Genomic DNA, 17,073 nt, shown 5'->3' on the forward strand with positions numbered 1-17,073 from the left:
ATTCCCTCAAGGGCCAGTCTTAAGTTTTTAGTAAAATTACTAGATCAGGCTAGTAAATAGTATTTATTATTCAATCAAAACATTTCCCCAATTCTGATTGGCTATTAGCACATGCATAATTCACCATAACCAGTTACTGATGACCAAATTTGGAAGAATTTTGTGTATAATGAGGAAATGACGTCAAAAATGCAGCCTTCTACAGGTTAATGCACCGTTAACCGAGAAGACCTGAGGACGAGGTTGAGTTGTTTTCGTTGTGAAAACTAAAATGGCGGATACTTCACTCGTTTCAAGAGTAAGAACTACAGCTGGAACTAGGCAAAATAATGGCTTAAAACATAGCAAAAACAGCAAGAAGACAACTCGAAGGGCGACATCTGCTATTTGGAGAATATTTGCAGAGCTGGACAAACCTAAACATACACTATTGAAGTTAAACTTAACATCAATGCGGGTAAGCATGTTTTAGCTATGTTTTTAAACTCGGCCTTCGGCCTCTGTGGATAACACCCTCCTCGATCTGCTTAATTCTTCATATCGTACTCAGCCTCATTCATTAATTGGTAAATATTCATATACAGCATAACTGTAAAAGTACCGTTTCTATAAAGATTGGTAGGGAAACTCAAGGATACCTCTTACTGGTTTATAAGCACTCGAGGTGAGTACAGACTTTAAAAACAGGGGACTAAGACCTTAAGAACCTGTTAGGCCAAAATTTGTCAGGTTATAAAATTAATATTAGGCCCCCTCTATACAAGAACTTATTTAGCTTAAAATTTGAAACAGGTTCTTATTTTCTAAAATTTATTTCAAAAAATTCTGTACACTTGGGCAAATAAGATAAGTCAACATTCAGCATCCTCTTTGGGGACATTGTGTCTTATCCCTCCAACTGCAATATAATGGTATGCAGCTACATGTAGGTATTTTTTCCTTTCAGAAAATAATAACACTATTTAAGAACATACATAGCCTAGATTTGTGCAACAGTGTACATGTATACCATTTATGTATAGGCTGGGTGCTTGTTCTTTTTTGCCACCACTACTTCCAAGTGCCTGCTATGCTATGCAGGCTAATTTATGTAAGAACCTATTTAGGCTAACTTGGGAAAATGCAGGTTCTTAGTTGTGGGTTTTTACCGTACTTAGAGCATAGCAGTACGATCAACTTTCAGGTAGCAAATTGTTCTCTTCCAACTGCCGATCTTTCTATCTATTTTAGTGTGTTTTATGACAGCTCTTTGTATTTTTTACAGTAAAACCTTGATAACTCAAACTCAGATAACTCAAACTTCCCGCTTACTCAAACTAAGTTTTATTTCCCTAGGACTTCACCCCACTTCTCAGTCATTTTTACTCAGTTAACTCAAACTAGGATAACTTGAATGCCCCACTAACTCGAACTAAATTGCCTTTGCCTTGGTCAAAATTTAATTGAAATTTACTTCAATAACTCGAATTCTAGTTCTTGTAACTCCACTTGGATGCCATTTAAGCTCCATTCCATCATTCCATAAGTAAAAACACTAAAACTAACCCTACAGCAATTCGACTTTAACTATAGCAATGAACAGTTCACGTTTTATCATATAAAAGTGCATAATGATATCACTGTTTTTTTTTTATGAAAAAAAAGTATAAAATTTGCACTGCACTATACACTGAAGCAGACTAAAGTGCTGAAAAGCTATCTATCTAACTATCAATAATTTGTTAACAGTGGCAAATTGAATATTAATCGATCCCGATAACTCGAACAGTTTTTTGTTTCCCTTCAGAGCTCAGGTTACAGGACTTCTACTGTACTTTTGTTTATTAGTCCATTGTGGTGTAGTGTCATCAGGTTTTATGTTCCAAGTGTTAGTTTTCCTTTTTATTCTATTTTAAAAGTTGTATTTAGGTAAAGTTTTCATGGTTATTAATAAAGGCTGTCTTAGTCCCAATCCTGTGTGTTGGTTGTATGGTTTAGAAGGAAGTGAATTGGAAGTGAAGTACATTGTTATCATATCAAAGGTCATAAATAATATTACTTAAAACTGAATGTCTCTAATATTATGGCAGCCTCCAACATAGACATTCTCAAGGCATCATCAGAAGTTATGCAGGAAAAAGTCGTAAGAATTTTTAACTGTACATGAGGCTACACATGTACATGTTAAAGCAATCTGGTTGCATTATTTTTAAAAACTCTGCCATTGTCATTTTGTGACCTATATTAAACACTGTTCTCTGTCTTATTAAGGTTACCAATATCATACCAACAGTTTGGGTATTCTGCTAGTGGCAAAGTTCTTAATCAGTAGCTACATGTAACTTACAACTCTATACCAAAGTCTGACCTATACTTTAGCCTTTCAATAACAGAGTTACATGTAGTAGTAGTAATAGCACATCCTCTTGCCATAGTAGCACATCCTCTTTCCATAATGTGAGCTTCCAGTGATACACTTTTTATCCAAAAAATACTGTTTTGAATCCTTCAATTTTATCTTCTCTCCAGCTTCTTGAATTTGGCTTCTGCAATAAAAAAAGGTAAAAATTTTTAACCACTCTTATAGGACAATACTATATTGTGCTGAAAACAAGGCCAATTAAATTGATTCAGATGCTGACCTTTATCTCAGCCAAACAAAATTCAAAAGGGAAAAAACTGATGCTCATTTTTCAACAATACATTATGCATTTAATTCTGGTTCGGCTCATGTTTGAAGTTCAGTGTCTGAGTCAATGCTTGTTGAATAAACTTTTTCAACATGGCGCATTTGATTTCACTTTCATTGAAAGCCTTTGTGATGTGCTATTGTTTTCATGAGCCAATAAAAACTCTCCCTCTTTGACCCCTGTCAAATGACTGTCAAATCGTGGTCCTGCACTTGTTACCGGTCCCCCAAACAGGAAGCCATAAAATAGACATCTTATATTAGCAGACAAATTTTCAAAACCAAAAATTGCAATCCATTTCAATCTTCTTCAAGTCTACAAGTCCATCTGTGCCTCCTTTTCTAATTGCTGTGCTATTTATACCTTCTCTTTGTTTTTTAATGTTTGGTGGCAGTTTAACTGTTTGAATTTTGATGCATTTTTTTAATGCTTAATAAAGTCTTCATAAAATAGGAATTTCAAACCAGCAAACCTGATGAACCAAAAAATTTAAAAATTCATACATAGTCCAAGATACAGCATGAACACCCTCAGCCATGTCAAAGATGAGCATTTAGTTGCATAAATGCGTGCAAAGTAATTCACATTATTACTGGTATGAAAAATATTGCAGTGCAGGTTTTCTTGATTGCCAACTCATACACAACAATAGACTTAGTGTTTGTTCTTTAAAAATACAAACCTAATCTCTTGGAATATGCATCTAGTCTGTAAGCAGCTTGTTCAAGGCTGGCAACACTTTCTTCCACCTTGTCAATCTGCTCCAAATATGGTTCTAGACTTTTATCTTCACAGAAATATTACAAAAAATAAACATTAGCCATGGAAAACAATTTTTTTGTAGTAAAAAAGCATATTTCGAGTTAGGGAACGCGTCCAAATATCGGCATCGGGTCACGCCGATGCCGATCAATCGGGTGCCGATTTTTTCCGATTCCGTTTTCAATCGGTACCGATTGAAACGGAATCGGCACCGTTCAAAATTCTTCATCGGGCCAATTAACAGAATTCATCAAATCTTGACTTATATCTGTCAGCGTTTGTCAAAGGGTTGAAATCGTCGGTCACGCTACGTTACTGACAAAAATTATATAGGGCAATGTTTATGTCAACAAAAGCAAAGCGTGAATGATTGAGTTTTCAATGCACAAACAGGCTGGGTAAGACCAAGTGTTTATCGCCGTATTGTATCTTGTCTTTCTGAAATGTGTATTGTTTCAAAAAAAATTAGCGACAAATGCCTTCATCGAAGAGTTCTTATGGAAGACAATACCAGACAAGATGAAGAATTTTTGTATCGAGCATCTTTAAGCGAAAGATAGCACGCTGAATGCATTTACGACCTTAGAATCCAAAACGCGTGATTGAAGAATCCTTCCTGGAGGAATTTTAAAATCGTTTAGCCAAGAAAATAGGGGACAGAATACTGTCAGATCAGGCATTCATGACATTGCGTGTACAGGAGCCAACTTGAACCGGCTAGAATCAGGCAAGTTGTTTATTTGCTTGTAAACTTCTCTCGTCGAGTCAAACTCACTGGATCTTTCATTGTTACGTTGATTGCACATTCCGTTGACGCTCCGAATTTTTTAAAAGAAACAACTAATTTTTCGCTCTTTTCTGAAACGAGATAAAACAAAGCTTTCTATAAAATGTATTAACTCGAGTTAAAGAAAGGAAAGAAAACTGCTTTTAACGATCCGGCTTGCGACATGCGATACGTATTGGATACGTAGGCAGAAGCAACTTGAAAACGCCGTTCCCTATATTTTCAGCTCATCAGAAGTGAATTGAATTATGATAAACTTTTAATTGCAAGTGAAACAAAATACAAAATACAAAACTAGCTTGAAAGCAATGTTTACAAGTTATAGTTATACAGGTGACAACTACAAGTTTGAATAAGTTTTGTAAATAAACAGCAAGTTAGTACACTTATTTTATATATCATCTATTATAAGAATGTTGTTTTACCGGCCTACTCTGAATATTCTTATTGTTCTGTCGGTTTTCAGTTGAAAATATTCTTGAATTATTCTTAGTTATAAATTTTATTACAGCTTATGCTTGGCATTTCCGCTTTGGACTGTATTTGGCCGCTAGACAGTCACGAATTTTTATGAGAGGTTTCGAAATATGACTCGCTCTACATTTTGTTAGAACAGCGTGGAAAAGTTTGTAAGCAATTACCGATCGGCTGACAGAAAACAAATCGTCGAACAGCCTGGTAGACATCTTCGAACCAACTTATAAGGCGAAAAAACATCTACTGAAGTATTGTTATAATTATTTTACTATTGAGAACAAAGCAAGTTTTAAAGACTGTTTTGTTGAGTGAAATGACTCTTTCATTATTTGGTTTCGTGACATGTTTGCAGAGTCACATATCCTTATCAGATGAATGTGATACCCCATTATCCACATCGGAATGTTTCTGGCTCCGATTGAATCGGCAAAGTTTTTATCATTATCGGAAACGGCAACTAGTGCCTACAGATAGGTACCGATTCCGATCAATCGGAAAATTAATCGGGTCCGTTTCCCATGATCGGGTTGCCTACCGATATTTGGACGCGTTCCCTTAAAAATGTGAAAACTACAGCACAAACGTTATTGTTATTACAGAATGATGTGCATTTACAAACAATAGAACCCATCATTGCAACCATCTTTGGGCTGGAAAATTCAGGTCATAATAATGAGTTGGTCGTATAAAAAATTATCAAAATAATAATGAAAAATGACTCAGTGCTTTTTACATTTGGGGGAAAAGAATATGGTCTTATTTATGAGGTGAAGCTGTCGGGTTAATGAGGCAGTTGTATAAACAGGGTGGTTGTAAGGTAGGTTCTACTGTATAATAGTGAAGGAGATTTTGAAAAACCTTACTACAAAATAAAATTCCAACAAGCAACATGGCTTTAAAACAGCCAAATAAGACTAGATGAAACAGGGACACAATAATGACATAAAGATGGTTTGAATACTTACAAGGACACAGCCTACTTCACAAAAAACAAAAAAACCATATTTGAAATTCAGACTAAGGACATTTTTCCACCCACCCCCCTACTCCCCCCTAGGAGAGTCTCATATTTGGATTGAGTTTGTTGTTGGTTCTCTCCTTTGCCTAGAAGTTTTTTTTCTTTTTGTTTTTGTTTTTGGTCCTCTCATTTAGCTGGCCTCTCAAATTACGGCCATATGCACAATGTTGGTGACCACCTTTTTGTAAAAAATGGACTTACTATACATTTACTGTTACAGTTTCTCTAAACTCGTGTATAAAAACTTGATTTTTGGCTACGTTGTTTTGCAATCAAATTATGAGTATTACAGAGAGAACATATTTTCTGCATAAAGCTTTGATTTAAAGAAATTATTTTGCTGTTAACAAAATGTAGGGTAGTTAAAAGAAGCTATTTTGCCCTACTATTTACCAAAAATTATCAAGTTTCAATCTCACTTAACTCTACAATAAAACCATACAGACCAGAATAGACAAAGCTTTTCGAGATGCACATGTACCAAAGTTTCTTCTAGGCTTAAAATTTATTGCTGCATTTTCATGGTTAAAAAATGAAAAACACCTTTTTAGCGTTAGAACATACCATAATTTTTAATGCACCACATTTCCAATGCACGATACATAACCATGCATAGAGGTTCAATTATTGTTCTTTGTCATTTCTTGCATTGTGCCTTTCTCCTTGAGGTGCCATTTAAGCACAATAATCATTTAGGCTCACAGAGAGAAACATGTTAACACCTTTAGAACAAAACATACTCATAAATTCAACCCTTGAAGTTGAAAAATAATGCTTCATTAATACAAAACTGCCTTTCTTACAAGTTTAAATATCCCAGTTTATTGTTACTCATTATTTCTCTTTTCAACACGATAGTTTTTTCCTAAAATGACATATCAACGATACATTGTTTGAGGAAGGCTCGATGAAAGCACGGGTAAAACTCGATAGAGGCACCATGAAGACACAATCTATGCACCATCAATGAAATACAGGCTCGATGTATGTTTATTGGCTTCTTATGCACAATGCACGATGACAAAATTTGATCTATTTTGTTACGGCTGTGATCACCAACATGAACAAATCTTACACATAAATTATGTACATACAGTTAACTCACATTTCTTATCCAGTTCCTCCATGGCTGTAATGAGAGTCTTGGCAGTGTTGGACATTTCACTGTACTTTGTGACTGTCATTTTATTCAATTTCTCTAGAAGAACGTAGTCCTCTAGTGAACCTGAAATTTACAAAAAAAAAAGGAGCCGTAAATACAGGGTTCGTACTCTTTCGAGTTCTTCAAATTCCATGACTTTCCATGACTTTTTCCATGACCTTTTCTAGTTTTCTATAACCTTAGGTTTAGCTGTCACTTTTGAAAATTTTCAGAACTTTACTTGTTTTAGCCTATTTTTGACATAAAAAGTTAAGCAGAAACAAACGCTGGTATCCACAAACTGCATGTCGTTCACGCTGATTAATTACTCCTCTTCATCTTATATTATCCTTGCCTTATCATTTGTAGTAACTAATCTACCAAACCAAACTTTAATTTTCCTCGACTTTCAAGGACCGAAAATTAAATTCCATGACTTTCCAGGCCTTGAAAATGAAATTCTTAAATTCTATGCCTTGCCAGGTTTTCCATGACCTGTACCAAACCTGCTTTATCAAGTGTCAAGAAACTTGGTCAAATCAGTTTACAAATGAATAATTTAAGAGGCCAGGCATTCTAAATTGCTCGTTAAATTTTGCACCGTATAAAATAAACAAAAATATCTCATGCAACAAGCTTTATTCTACCTACCATCCAGTTCCCCTTTTAAATACTCGGTTATCTTGTCAAACGCCTCTCTACAACACTCTTTTAAAGACATCACTTCCCCGTGGGGAACATTCGTTTTTTCCATTCCAACAGGTCCTTCTGACATGGAATTAGAAGAAGCATGTTCTGGATCGTTTGTTGTGTCCATATCACTGCTGATAACCTCGTGATGTTGTATCGAACTTGGCTGCACATTTTGCTCTGTGGTCTCCGCCATATTGGACTGAGTTTAAGCCCAGTCTCTACTCCAACTTTTGAGCACAGGTAGCCCAAGCGCTGTGTGCATTTACGCATAACTGTTTTTGCACATCACATCGCCTTGTTTGCGCCCCTAGATTTTGTACAACCTTTATTTTAATTTTCCCTGGGTGTTATGGTCGACCTTTTTTCTTTCTTTCTTTTTTTTTTTTTTTTTTTTCTTTTTTTTTTTTAACGGGGGAAGGGGGGGGGGGCGGGGGCGGTAATACTAAAAACGCAAAATAAATTTGATACAATAAGAATTCTGTGGGGAAACTTTTCTCTTGCAACAGATAAAATTGGGGCAGTGTAAAGTGCAGAGCGCAGTTTAGTTTAACACAGGATAAAGCAAAATTTCAAGAAAGGTTTTCTTGTCTACAAACATGCGACTCGAGTTTACAGAATACAGTTGAGACTTTACTCCGGGATAAGGTAATGATAACACAAAACAGTGCAGGACCCAGACCTTGAGATAAGAGGGGGGGTGGTCATCCAGACCTTTAGAAAAAAGGGGGGGCCCGGTCTCCAAAAAACTTTCTTTTGGCCCTTCGAGCCTCAGTTTGGTCTGAAAATAAGGGGGGGTAGGCCCCCCAGGCCCCTCCCCTGAATCCGCCATTGCGTAATGTTACTCCAAGCAATACATAGAAAGGTAAAAATTATCTAAAAATGGAACAAAATCCTGGATAGCACTAATCAGCCTTTCAGGCACTGGGCCCTGACTTATGACCACTTCTCTGGGTTCCTATATTGTTGATCACCTACTAAACACTATAATTATATACGTTGTGGTTCAATTAAATTATCCCTTGGTTTAAATTTTCTTTTGTTTCAAACTCATTATCATGTCATTATCATAAATAATTTATGATACCATACCCCCAAAAAAGGAAAACAAAAATTCAAACCAAGGATAAAATTGAACCACTACATATAGATTGCACATGCATTTCAGGTATTCAAAAGTGCCAGCAGCAGCCACTGAAACCAAACAAAAAAACTTAACAAAAAAATTAATATCCTTTGTACGAGAAGCCAATGAGCATTAGCAACAGCAAAAATGGCCACCAGACTACTGGCCACTGTTAAGCATAAACATATTTCTAAGGGCTTTTCCCTTAGGGTCTAGAGGCGACTTTGAGACCCCTGCTTATAGGAAAGCCTGCACAACAACTGTCTTGAGAATGCTCAAGTGAGATAGAAACAAATTCGTGCAAAACTAAACACTTCTGCTTTTCATGAAAACTGATATTTATTTCTAATAAGATATTTTTCTCACTATAATTATGATAACAATTATTTAACTTTACTCTAGAGAATTGTTCCATTTATTCACTTGCATATCTACATATAGTTTATACAAAGGGTTCAGTTCTCCTGAGACCTACTGGGACAACAAAATATACAAGCTAAAGTCGTCAGGTCTATTAATTTTGAGACATTTCTCTTCTATCCCTTTCCAAGAATATATGACCATGGGTCTTGCCCTGTGGCAGGTGGCATTAACTGAGAGTTAATGCCACCTGCCACAAGAAAATAACTGACAATCAATTTCTATAAGACTATTATGAAATAACAATAGAAAAAAAACTTGATTTTATTAGATATTTCTTCTGTGCACCAACCAATTTTATGTCAAAGATACCTTGTTCTTTTTACAGGATATTTCCTATGAATAATATTATTTCTAATACCGTCGGTAACTTAAAAAAGAATACTCATGTCTAAGATGTACAAAGGCAAACTTTTTTTTAGAAAATAAAAGAAAGCCCATGACAGCTGTCCTTTGTAGACTTTGCCTAACCATCATGGTCCATCATGTAGCCAGACCCACACATGAAACTATTTCTCTTGAATTTTTATTATAAAGCTGTGTCAGGAGAACATGGAGCAATGAAGCATTTCCACTCTGAACTCTTGATCTTGTTTCTTAATCTGCAAGAGAAAACGACTCTTAAAATAATAGCAAAACGTGCCCGTTATATTTACAGAAGTCAAATACTGTGCATCCTTCACGCAAATTGTGGGGGGGGGGGGGGGTGGGGGGAGGAGGGGCAAACAGAGTGTACAATACGAGATTCCAAAATAGAAAATGGTCAGTGTATTGGACTTCTGAATGTTTTCACTGTTGCTTTGTTCTCTAAAATATCCCATTTCAGGGCTGTCACTAAGGCAATGTTCACACCACATTGTATACCCAATAGATTTTGCATTGGCACAAAAGCCATACTGGATAAGGCTTCTGTTTGCAAGCATATAATTATATAAAAACAGTGATTTTGGCACAATTTCTGCAATGGAGCGAATCTGCACCATTGCAGGGTATGCCAAGGGTATGCGCATAGTTGCCAGAGAAAATCCCTGGCCCAGGCTCTTGTTGAATTACCTGCCAGTAACAATAGAGTCTCAATAATTTTTTCACTGATATTTTTTGTAGCTTGAGCTGCTTAGAAATCCTGAACTTCCAGGTTAAAAACCATGCAACAAAGATCCCTAGCAAAATTTCCCATACATGATAACTTTTTTGGTCTTTTGATGTATTTTAATCTGTACCTTCAGATTTTTCATCTCCTCGTAATCAGGATCATCTGTGGGCAGCTCATGTCTGCAAAGAGGGCAGCTGTTGGTCTGAAATGTAATCACAATAACTCTAATTAATTCAAGGTTCATTCAAGGTTCCACTGTCATGGTGACTGTAATCCTATGGGAGGGGGAGGGGGGGGAATCTGGATTTTGAGTGACAGGGATGATCAAAGGATTTTTTTGGGTTTGAAATTTTCAATTTCGAGATTTTTGGGGGTAGGAAATTTTGGCAAACATTTTTTGGGGTAACCAAAACTAATGTTTCATTTAAGTTTTCTGGAAATTTTTATGTCTAGGAATTTGGCATTGGATTTTCTGGGGGCTAAATTTTGCTCCAGGGATTTTTTTGGGTTTCTTTGGAAGCCCTAAGGATTTTTCGGGTTTTGATTTTTGCCCCCATTTGATCATCCCTGGGACTGTAATACTGATTGTTTTTTTTGTTTTTTGTTTTTTTTTACTTTTTGGAAGAACACTTGTTATTTCATGTACAGTATATGGCTGATTCCGTGGCCAGGGAAGATGAAGCAAATTCTGTGTTCTGATTGGCTACCCAGGCAGGCAAGATGGCCGTGGTCCTGCATGAAAAAATTTTACTTTGCCAATTCTTTAGTGATCAAGCTTTTTCAGTCAAGATGACTAGACATGTGGCCTGCTTCTGTGTGTTCATTGATGTTGACTATTCATGTCAGTCAATAAAACACAACTTAGAAAGAATTTCACCAATACCTAACCATCTTGACTTCTTGCTTCAAGTCAGTAACATGTACACATGCATAGGAGGTGGAGCAGGGGGAACAGGGGGATCTGTAACGCAGAGCTCCCATACATTTTTGTGATGAAAAAGATGTGGATGTATTTGACAATACTTGCGACATTGGTGACTTCAGAGAGCACATTTTCTGCCCCTAGACTACTTAAGAACTACCTAAGAAGCACCATGAAGCAGGACTGCCTTAACAACTGCCTACCGATGCATTGTCACAAATTGACTACTGGCACACTATACACTGTGCAGGTTGCAAAGAGGTTTGCTTGTGCCAATGAACAATGCAAAGGGTATTTTGGAAAATTTGTGTAGGGGTATTATGCAAGTGGCTGAGTGGAAGAGAAGCCCCCCAATGTTTCAAAACACTCCACCGCCTCTGACCTGTGTAGCTCAAAGTTATTATTACCTTGGACAACCAGGGTAAAATACAGCCTTGGTGGAACATATGTTCACAAGGAAGTTGCTTGACATTATCTCCAATCTAATAAAATAATAGGTAGAAAATTGCAGTTCTTCAAACAAATCTAGTCAACAACTGCATTACCGATCCATGGTAATAACGTGAAGTATAATAATATTATCTCTAGGTATCCGAAGGATAAAAAAACTAATATGGATTTGATAATTTGTCTGGTTAATTGACACGTTCATGGAAGATGGGTGCAGCACAAATTAAAATATTATATCATTATGGCATAAAACAAGCGATATAAGGAGGTAACATGAAGGATGGTGTTAAAGAATTCAATAATAGTAAAATCAGAAAGTAATGTGATGTTATTTTCAAGTGGATAAATAAACCAATTTAGTCACTCACTTCATACTCTGCTTGACAAATTGGACATGAACAGCCTTTATCTGAAATGCAATATTAATATTTTTGTTAGAAATTTAACACACGTTCAGTGTATAACACTCCTCTCATTGTCCTGTCATTTTTTGAAGCATCAAAATTGCAATTATTTTGTCAGAAGTTTTGCCTGTCAGAATTAAAAGGCATGCAAAATTTTTTCAGGAAACCAAAGTATGACTTTCCCTTGATGTTATTTTCTTTGTATTTTTAGTGCTTAGCTAAGAAATGGATAATTTTACAGTATAGCCTGATCAAAATGTGAAATTTGTAGACTCACAGAGCTCATGGTTGTGGGCTTAGAAATTTGCGGTGTACAGTCTCAACAGTGCATGCACAATAATTTCAACATTACCAATATATGATCCCAGTGTCAGGGTAGGCAAAAGTCTCTCTACTAATTCTTCTCATTTTTCTTATGAGAGACCTGTTAGCAAGAAACCTCAGCGGATGAACTTAAAGATGGACTCCAACAATATTCTTGAGTGAAGAGAAGTGTCGTCCATATTATTTGGAAAAGGCTTCACTTCTTTTCAAATTAAAAATAGCTTTTAAAATGAAAAAATAACGCAATACAATAATTATGAAAATGATAATTGCACAGACTCGTACTCAGTTGCTATTTATGTGTTTTTGCGGTGAGAGAAGATTGGGGGTTAGGTTGAGGCGCACAAGGTCTCTTGGGAAAACCTAACCCCCAATCTTCTCTCACCCCAAAAACACATAAATAGCGACTCGGTACAAGTCTATTGCAGCAACAAACTAAAAATATTAATAATACCAACACTGACCGACATGTTCGGAAGTTATAGGTACTGATGGTAGAGATTCAACAACTTCTTTTGATGCCGGTGGAGCTTGAAGTATATCAAACGCTGCTCTGTGGTTAAAACATGAGAAAAGAAAACATTCTTATTGATCCAACTGTGCTAGCCTGCGCAGCAAGCATTTCCGTTTGGTTTCAAGGCAAAGAAAGACCCAGGGGAAAGACCGAGGAACGGGATTTTTCAGTTTTGGCTACGGCAAGAAATGAAACGAGAGCCAAAAAATGCTCTCCTGCTCTTTTACTTGGCCATTTTTCACGCAGTCTTTGACTCTTGCTCTTCATTCTTTGCTCCTAAACTGCACGGAAATGCTTGCTACACATGTACGCAGGCTACAACTGCGCAAGCTTTTAAAGATTAAATATTGATTTTTTAAAGAGGTTTAGATTTTGTCAATCCCTCCCTGCAGTAGTTTTGATTCAAAAAAGCCATCAAGCATGTCTATAATACAGTCAGGTTTAGCTCCAAAGTCACCTTTCCCCCTCCCTTTATCCCTACTAGAAATTATCAATGATAATAATAGTATTAAGTAATAATAATAATAATAATAATAATAATAATAATCTATTGATCGATCTCTTAATTACTTTCAGAATGAACGTGAAGTAACAGAGATGTGTAATCAGTACATCATCAAGGTCGCAATTTAAAAGGGTTTACTAATAATATTATAGGAAATTAACGCTCCATGAAATTAAGGTATGGAAATTAACGTGACTTAAATTAACGCGAATTTAATGGAAAACGACCTTCAAATGAAGAAAATTAACGCGAAAGAGAAGGTAGAATTTCATAATAAAGGAAATTAACGCGATTAAGACACAGTTGGTCAAAGGAGAAGATACTGACAACGACAACAACGATGAAGATGAACTCGAAATATTGTAAACTTTCGCCTTAGCTTTTGTGAAAGATGAAAAATAAAGGGTAAATGGAAAGAAAGAAAGCTTGTAGTTAATGTTTTTTAGGTGTCAAAAATGTCTGGACAGGTTCCAAAATTGGGGTTAAAATACTGGAAATTAAGAGCGCGGAAATTAACGCTGCACGTAACTAACGTCGCGGAAATTAATGCTCAACAAAATGAATGCGACTTAAATTAACGCGAATTTTAACGATTCGCATTAATTTCATGGAGCGTTAATTTCCTATAATAAGGTACCTTAACTGTTATTATCAACTGGTCAGAGCTCTATCATTGAAGGAGTGATCAAAGTAGAAAGCTAACGGTGACACAAAATGTTTTGTGCCATCATGTATTTTTTTTTTGTTACAGGTGAATCTTCATTGATATGGCTGCTTCAAAACTTACTGGCAGCACTGTCAAGTTAATGTTGAAGTCCATAAGTTATAATCCTTTATTTTGCTGTGTATTGTGTGGCTCATTGCCTTATTGTTTTGTCTGTTTGTTATACTTCTTTTCCTTTATTTCTCTCTTTAATAAAGTTTTATATAAATATTGGCCATACAGTGCAATAGTGCACCTTCATTCATGGGTCGCAACTCCTTGCCAAGATATGCACAATGGCCATTGGCTCAGTTTGAGCCCTTCCGCCATTTGACAGGTCTTGTTTTTCATCTAGCATGGTGTCGTGTCACCCTCTTCACCAGCTTAAAACTGCCAGGGCAGCAGGTTTAGTCGCTGACTACTCGACCATGTGGCAGGTTGTACTGGGTTACATGGTACCAACAGCAGTTAGCAGAGCAGCTCTGACCTTACAGCAGCCTCTGGCTGTGGCGGACTTAGTAGTAGTAGTGGTAGTGGTAGTGGTAGTGGTAGTGGTAGTGGTAGTGGTAGTGGTAGTAGTTAGTTATGTAAATACTTAAAGTGTAAATAAACTGCCTGTCTTTCTGTCTGTGAAATACAGCTAATTGTAAGTCATACAGAGTGAAACTACAACTAACCTGGTAATTTCTAGCATATCACTGGGCGATAAAAGCAATCTGCAACATAAAAACCAGTCAGAGTTGTAGTATACTGTATTATTATTCACTCAAAATATTTCCCCAATTCTGATTGGCTAAAAGCACACGCATAATTCACCATAATCAGTTACTGATGACCAAATTTGGAAGAATTTTGTGTTTAACGAGGAAATGAGAAGACTGCCTTTGAACATGCTTGCAAACGGTGGCACCTTGAAGATGGTCTTGTCTGGGACAAAATTTGTAAAATCGCGACAAACCATGCAAATTTGTTTAATAAACATTGGTGATTATAGAAAATTTGTCTAAATACTGTAAACAGCTTTTTTGCTGGTGCAGATAGGCCCTTAGTCTGCAAGCAGCTAGCTTTCCAAATGTTTGAGTGATGGATGGAGCTGAGCCATGGGAGAACATACCAGTAGGCAGCAGACATGTGAGGGGTTGAGGAAAGGGAAACTTGGAACAATCATTGAACCTTGCTTCCCCCTCTCCTCACTCTCACATCTACTTTTGCATGCCTCTTCGCATGACTTCTCGCCACTTCCAACAAATGGGGAGCTGGCTTACTGGCTATGTAATTGTTGGTACCGATGTACATATTATGATATAGGCATCCCAAGTACAAATACAGCAAATGCAACTATAAGAGTACAACAGCTTTAAATGATGATCAGTTGATGCACATTTACTGTCCAAATAAAATTTGCCCATGTCCACTGAAATCTCTTCTGCAGTCAGATATAATTATTTTACAAGCACAAGCACAGAGGGATAAAAAATTTTCCTTTAACTCATACTCGTGCTAGAATTGTAATGAGTAAGCCAGCAGTAATCTAGTAAACTAGGCAAAGCTCTAATCACTGTTCGACTACTCATGCAATCACATGCCGTTAGAGTTGACCACAACTTTTGTCAGTCACAATACTCATCACAGTCACACCACCCATCAGAGTCGCAACAATAGTCATAGTCACATCACTCATCTTAGTCTCCACACCTGTCACAATCAGAATAGTCGCCAGGGTCACAACACTTGTCAGTCACAACACTCATCAGAGTCACACCACTCATCACAGTCATACCACTCGTAAAAGTCGCAAAAACAGTCATAGCCACATCACTCATCAGAGTCGCAAAAATAGTCATAGTCACAACACTCATCGGAGTCACAACACTCATCCCAGTCACATCACTCGTCTTAGTCTCCGCACCTGTCACAATCATAACCGTCGCCAGGGTCACAACATGCACTTGTCAGTCACAACACTTATCAGTCACATCACTCGTCACAGTCTCCACACTCGTCACAATCACAACAGTCGCTAGTGACACAACACTTGTGAGGGTAACAACACTCGTCACAGTCATACCACTCATCAGATTCACAACACCTGTCAGAGTCAAATCACTTGACCCACACATCATTGCTGCCTTTTTGGTCGACAAGCAATGGCATAAGTAAGTCAAGTAATAATGCATTGGGTTGTATGGAATTCTTTATAATGAAGAAATTTCTTGAGGGAATAAAAGTCTTATCAGTCGGGAATAACTGTCTTTGTTCTGACCAAATAATTCTCTAGTTTTCATTCCCAATTATCCCTACCCGCAATCCGCAGATGTTTTTAAAACTCTTATCGTCCATTTAAATAGAAAAATAGGCCTGTTTGTTAGTGTCTATAATTTCATTTCTTGTACTTCGGTGAAACTTTTCTGGTAGACTCGTCAATAACCAGAAAATCGTCCTTACCTTGCAAGCTCCAAATAGAAATCTGGATTACTTGTCCGATCTGTGAGTTCGTGCTCATCAAAGTAAGATGCCATTATTTTTCACAAAATTTAAGAAATTCGTCTGACTCAGCAAGCCATGTACAATCGAAAAAATTCGATCCTACTTGTCTTTTAAATATTCGCACTCAAAAAGGGCTTTACGTTCAAACAGAGGCAAAGAAGAAGCTTGTGGCTAGACAGAAACAGATCCAACATCCAATGCAACAGCACACGATTCTGAAAACCAGCTTGTAATAATGACAAGACAGTAGAGGATCAGATTAAGTATGTGTACGTCATCAGTATTGTATGTCATGTAAGTCACCATATAGTCTTCCCAATCTAGCTCTTTACCGAAAAGAGTCTGGGTACGAATTTCCTCAAATGGCGTATTTTCACAGCGGAAAATGGGCCAATAAAGGCAAAAATTCAATGGTGGAGTATGTGGTATCTAAATTAAGAAAACTCTGCATACTTATGTGAAGACTAAATACATTTGTTACGAAAAATTGTATTGCGCATAGATAATAGAAAGACTGGATAGCGTGACTAGCGTGACTTTCTAGAAGCTTCGCGAGAGTTCTTAGTTTGTTTATTTTAGGA

General features: G+C 36.8%; 2 protein-coding genes across 2 annotated transcripts; both read right to left on the reverse strand.

The window, feature by feature from the left end:
• Positions 1–1,631: 1,631 nt before the first annotated feature.
• Positions 1,632–7,884, reverse strand: LOC140946218 (biogenesis of lysosome-related organelles complex 1 subunit 2-like). The gene is made up of 4 exons (XM_073395301.1): positions 7,506–7,884; positions 6,819–6,938; positions 3,352–3,456; positions 1,632–2,525 (listed from the first exon to the last, which is right to left on the reverse strand). Exons 1-4 carry the CDS (start codon positions 7,738–7,740, stop codon positions 2,494–2,496), a joined length of 492 nt encoding a protein of 163 aa, XP_073251402.1. The 5' UTR covers positions 7,741–7,884; the 3' UTR covers positions 1,632–2,493.
• Positions 7,885–9,246: 1,362 nt separating this feature from the next.
• Positions 9,247–16,704, reverse strand: LOC140946830 (E3 ubiquitin-protein ligase RNF181-like). Its single transcript, XM_073395936.1, has 7 exons — positions 16,451–16,704; positions 14,683–14,721; positions 12,748–12,836; positions 11,924–11,964; positions 11,513–11,587; positions 10,311–10,385; positions 9,247–9,692 (listed from the first exon to the last, which is right to left on the reverse strand). Exons 1-7 carry the CDS (start codon positions 16,522–16,524, stop codon positions 9,633–9,635), a joined length of 453 nt encoding a protein of 150 aa, XP_073252037.1. The 5' UTR covers positions 16,525–16,704; the 3' UTR covers positions 9,247–9,632.
• Between the last annotated feature and the right edge of the window lie 369 nt (positions 16,705–17,073).

Source organism: Porites lutea, chromosome 8 (assembly GCF_958299795.1).
Source record: "Porites lutea chromosome 8, jaPorLute2.1, whole genome shotgun sequence".
Taxonomy (NCBI): domain Eukaryota; kingdom Metazoa; phylum Cnidaria; class Anthozoa; order Scleractinia; family Poritidae; genus Porites; species Porites lutea.

Coding starts and splice junctions, on each gene's coding strand:
- LOC140946830 (XM_073395936.1), bottom strand. CDS start 16,524: ATGGCATCTTACTTTGATGAGCACGAACTCACAGATCGGACAAGTAAT. Junction 14,722..16,450: donor TTCTATTTGGAGCTTGCAAG/GTAAGGACGATT, acceptor TTTATGTTGCAG/ATTGCTTTTATCGCCCAGTG. Junction 12,837..14,682: donor GATATGCTAGAAATTACCAG/GTTAGTTGTAGT, acceptor TTTTAACCACAG/AGCAGCGTTTGATATACTTC.
- LOC140946218 (XM_073395301.1), bottom strand. CDS start 7,740: ATGGCGGAGACCACAGAGCAAAATGTGCAGCCAAGTTCGATACAACAT. Junction 3,457..6,818: donor GGAGGAACTGGATAAGAAAT/GTGAGTTAACTG, acceptor ATTTCTGTGAAG/ATAAAAGTCTAGAACCATAT. Junction 2,526..3,351: donor TGCATATTCCAAGAGATTAG/GTTTGTATTTTT, acceptor TTTTTATTGCAG/AAGCCAAATTCAAGAAGCTG.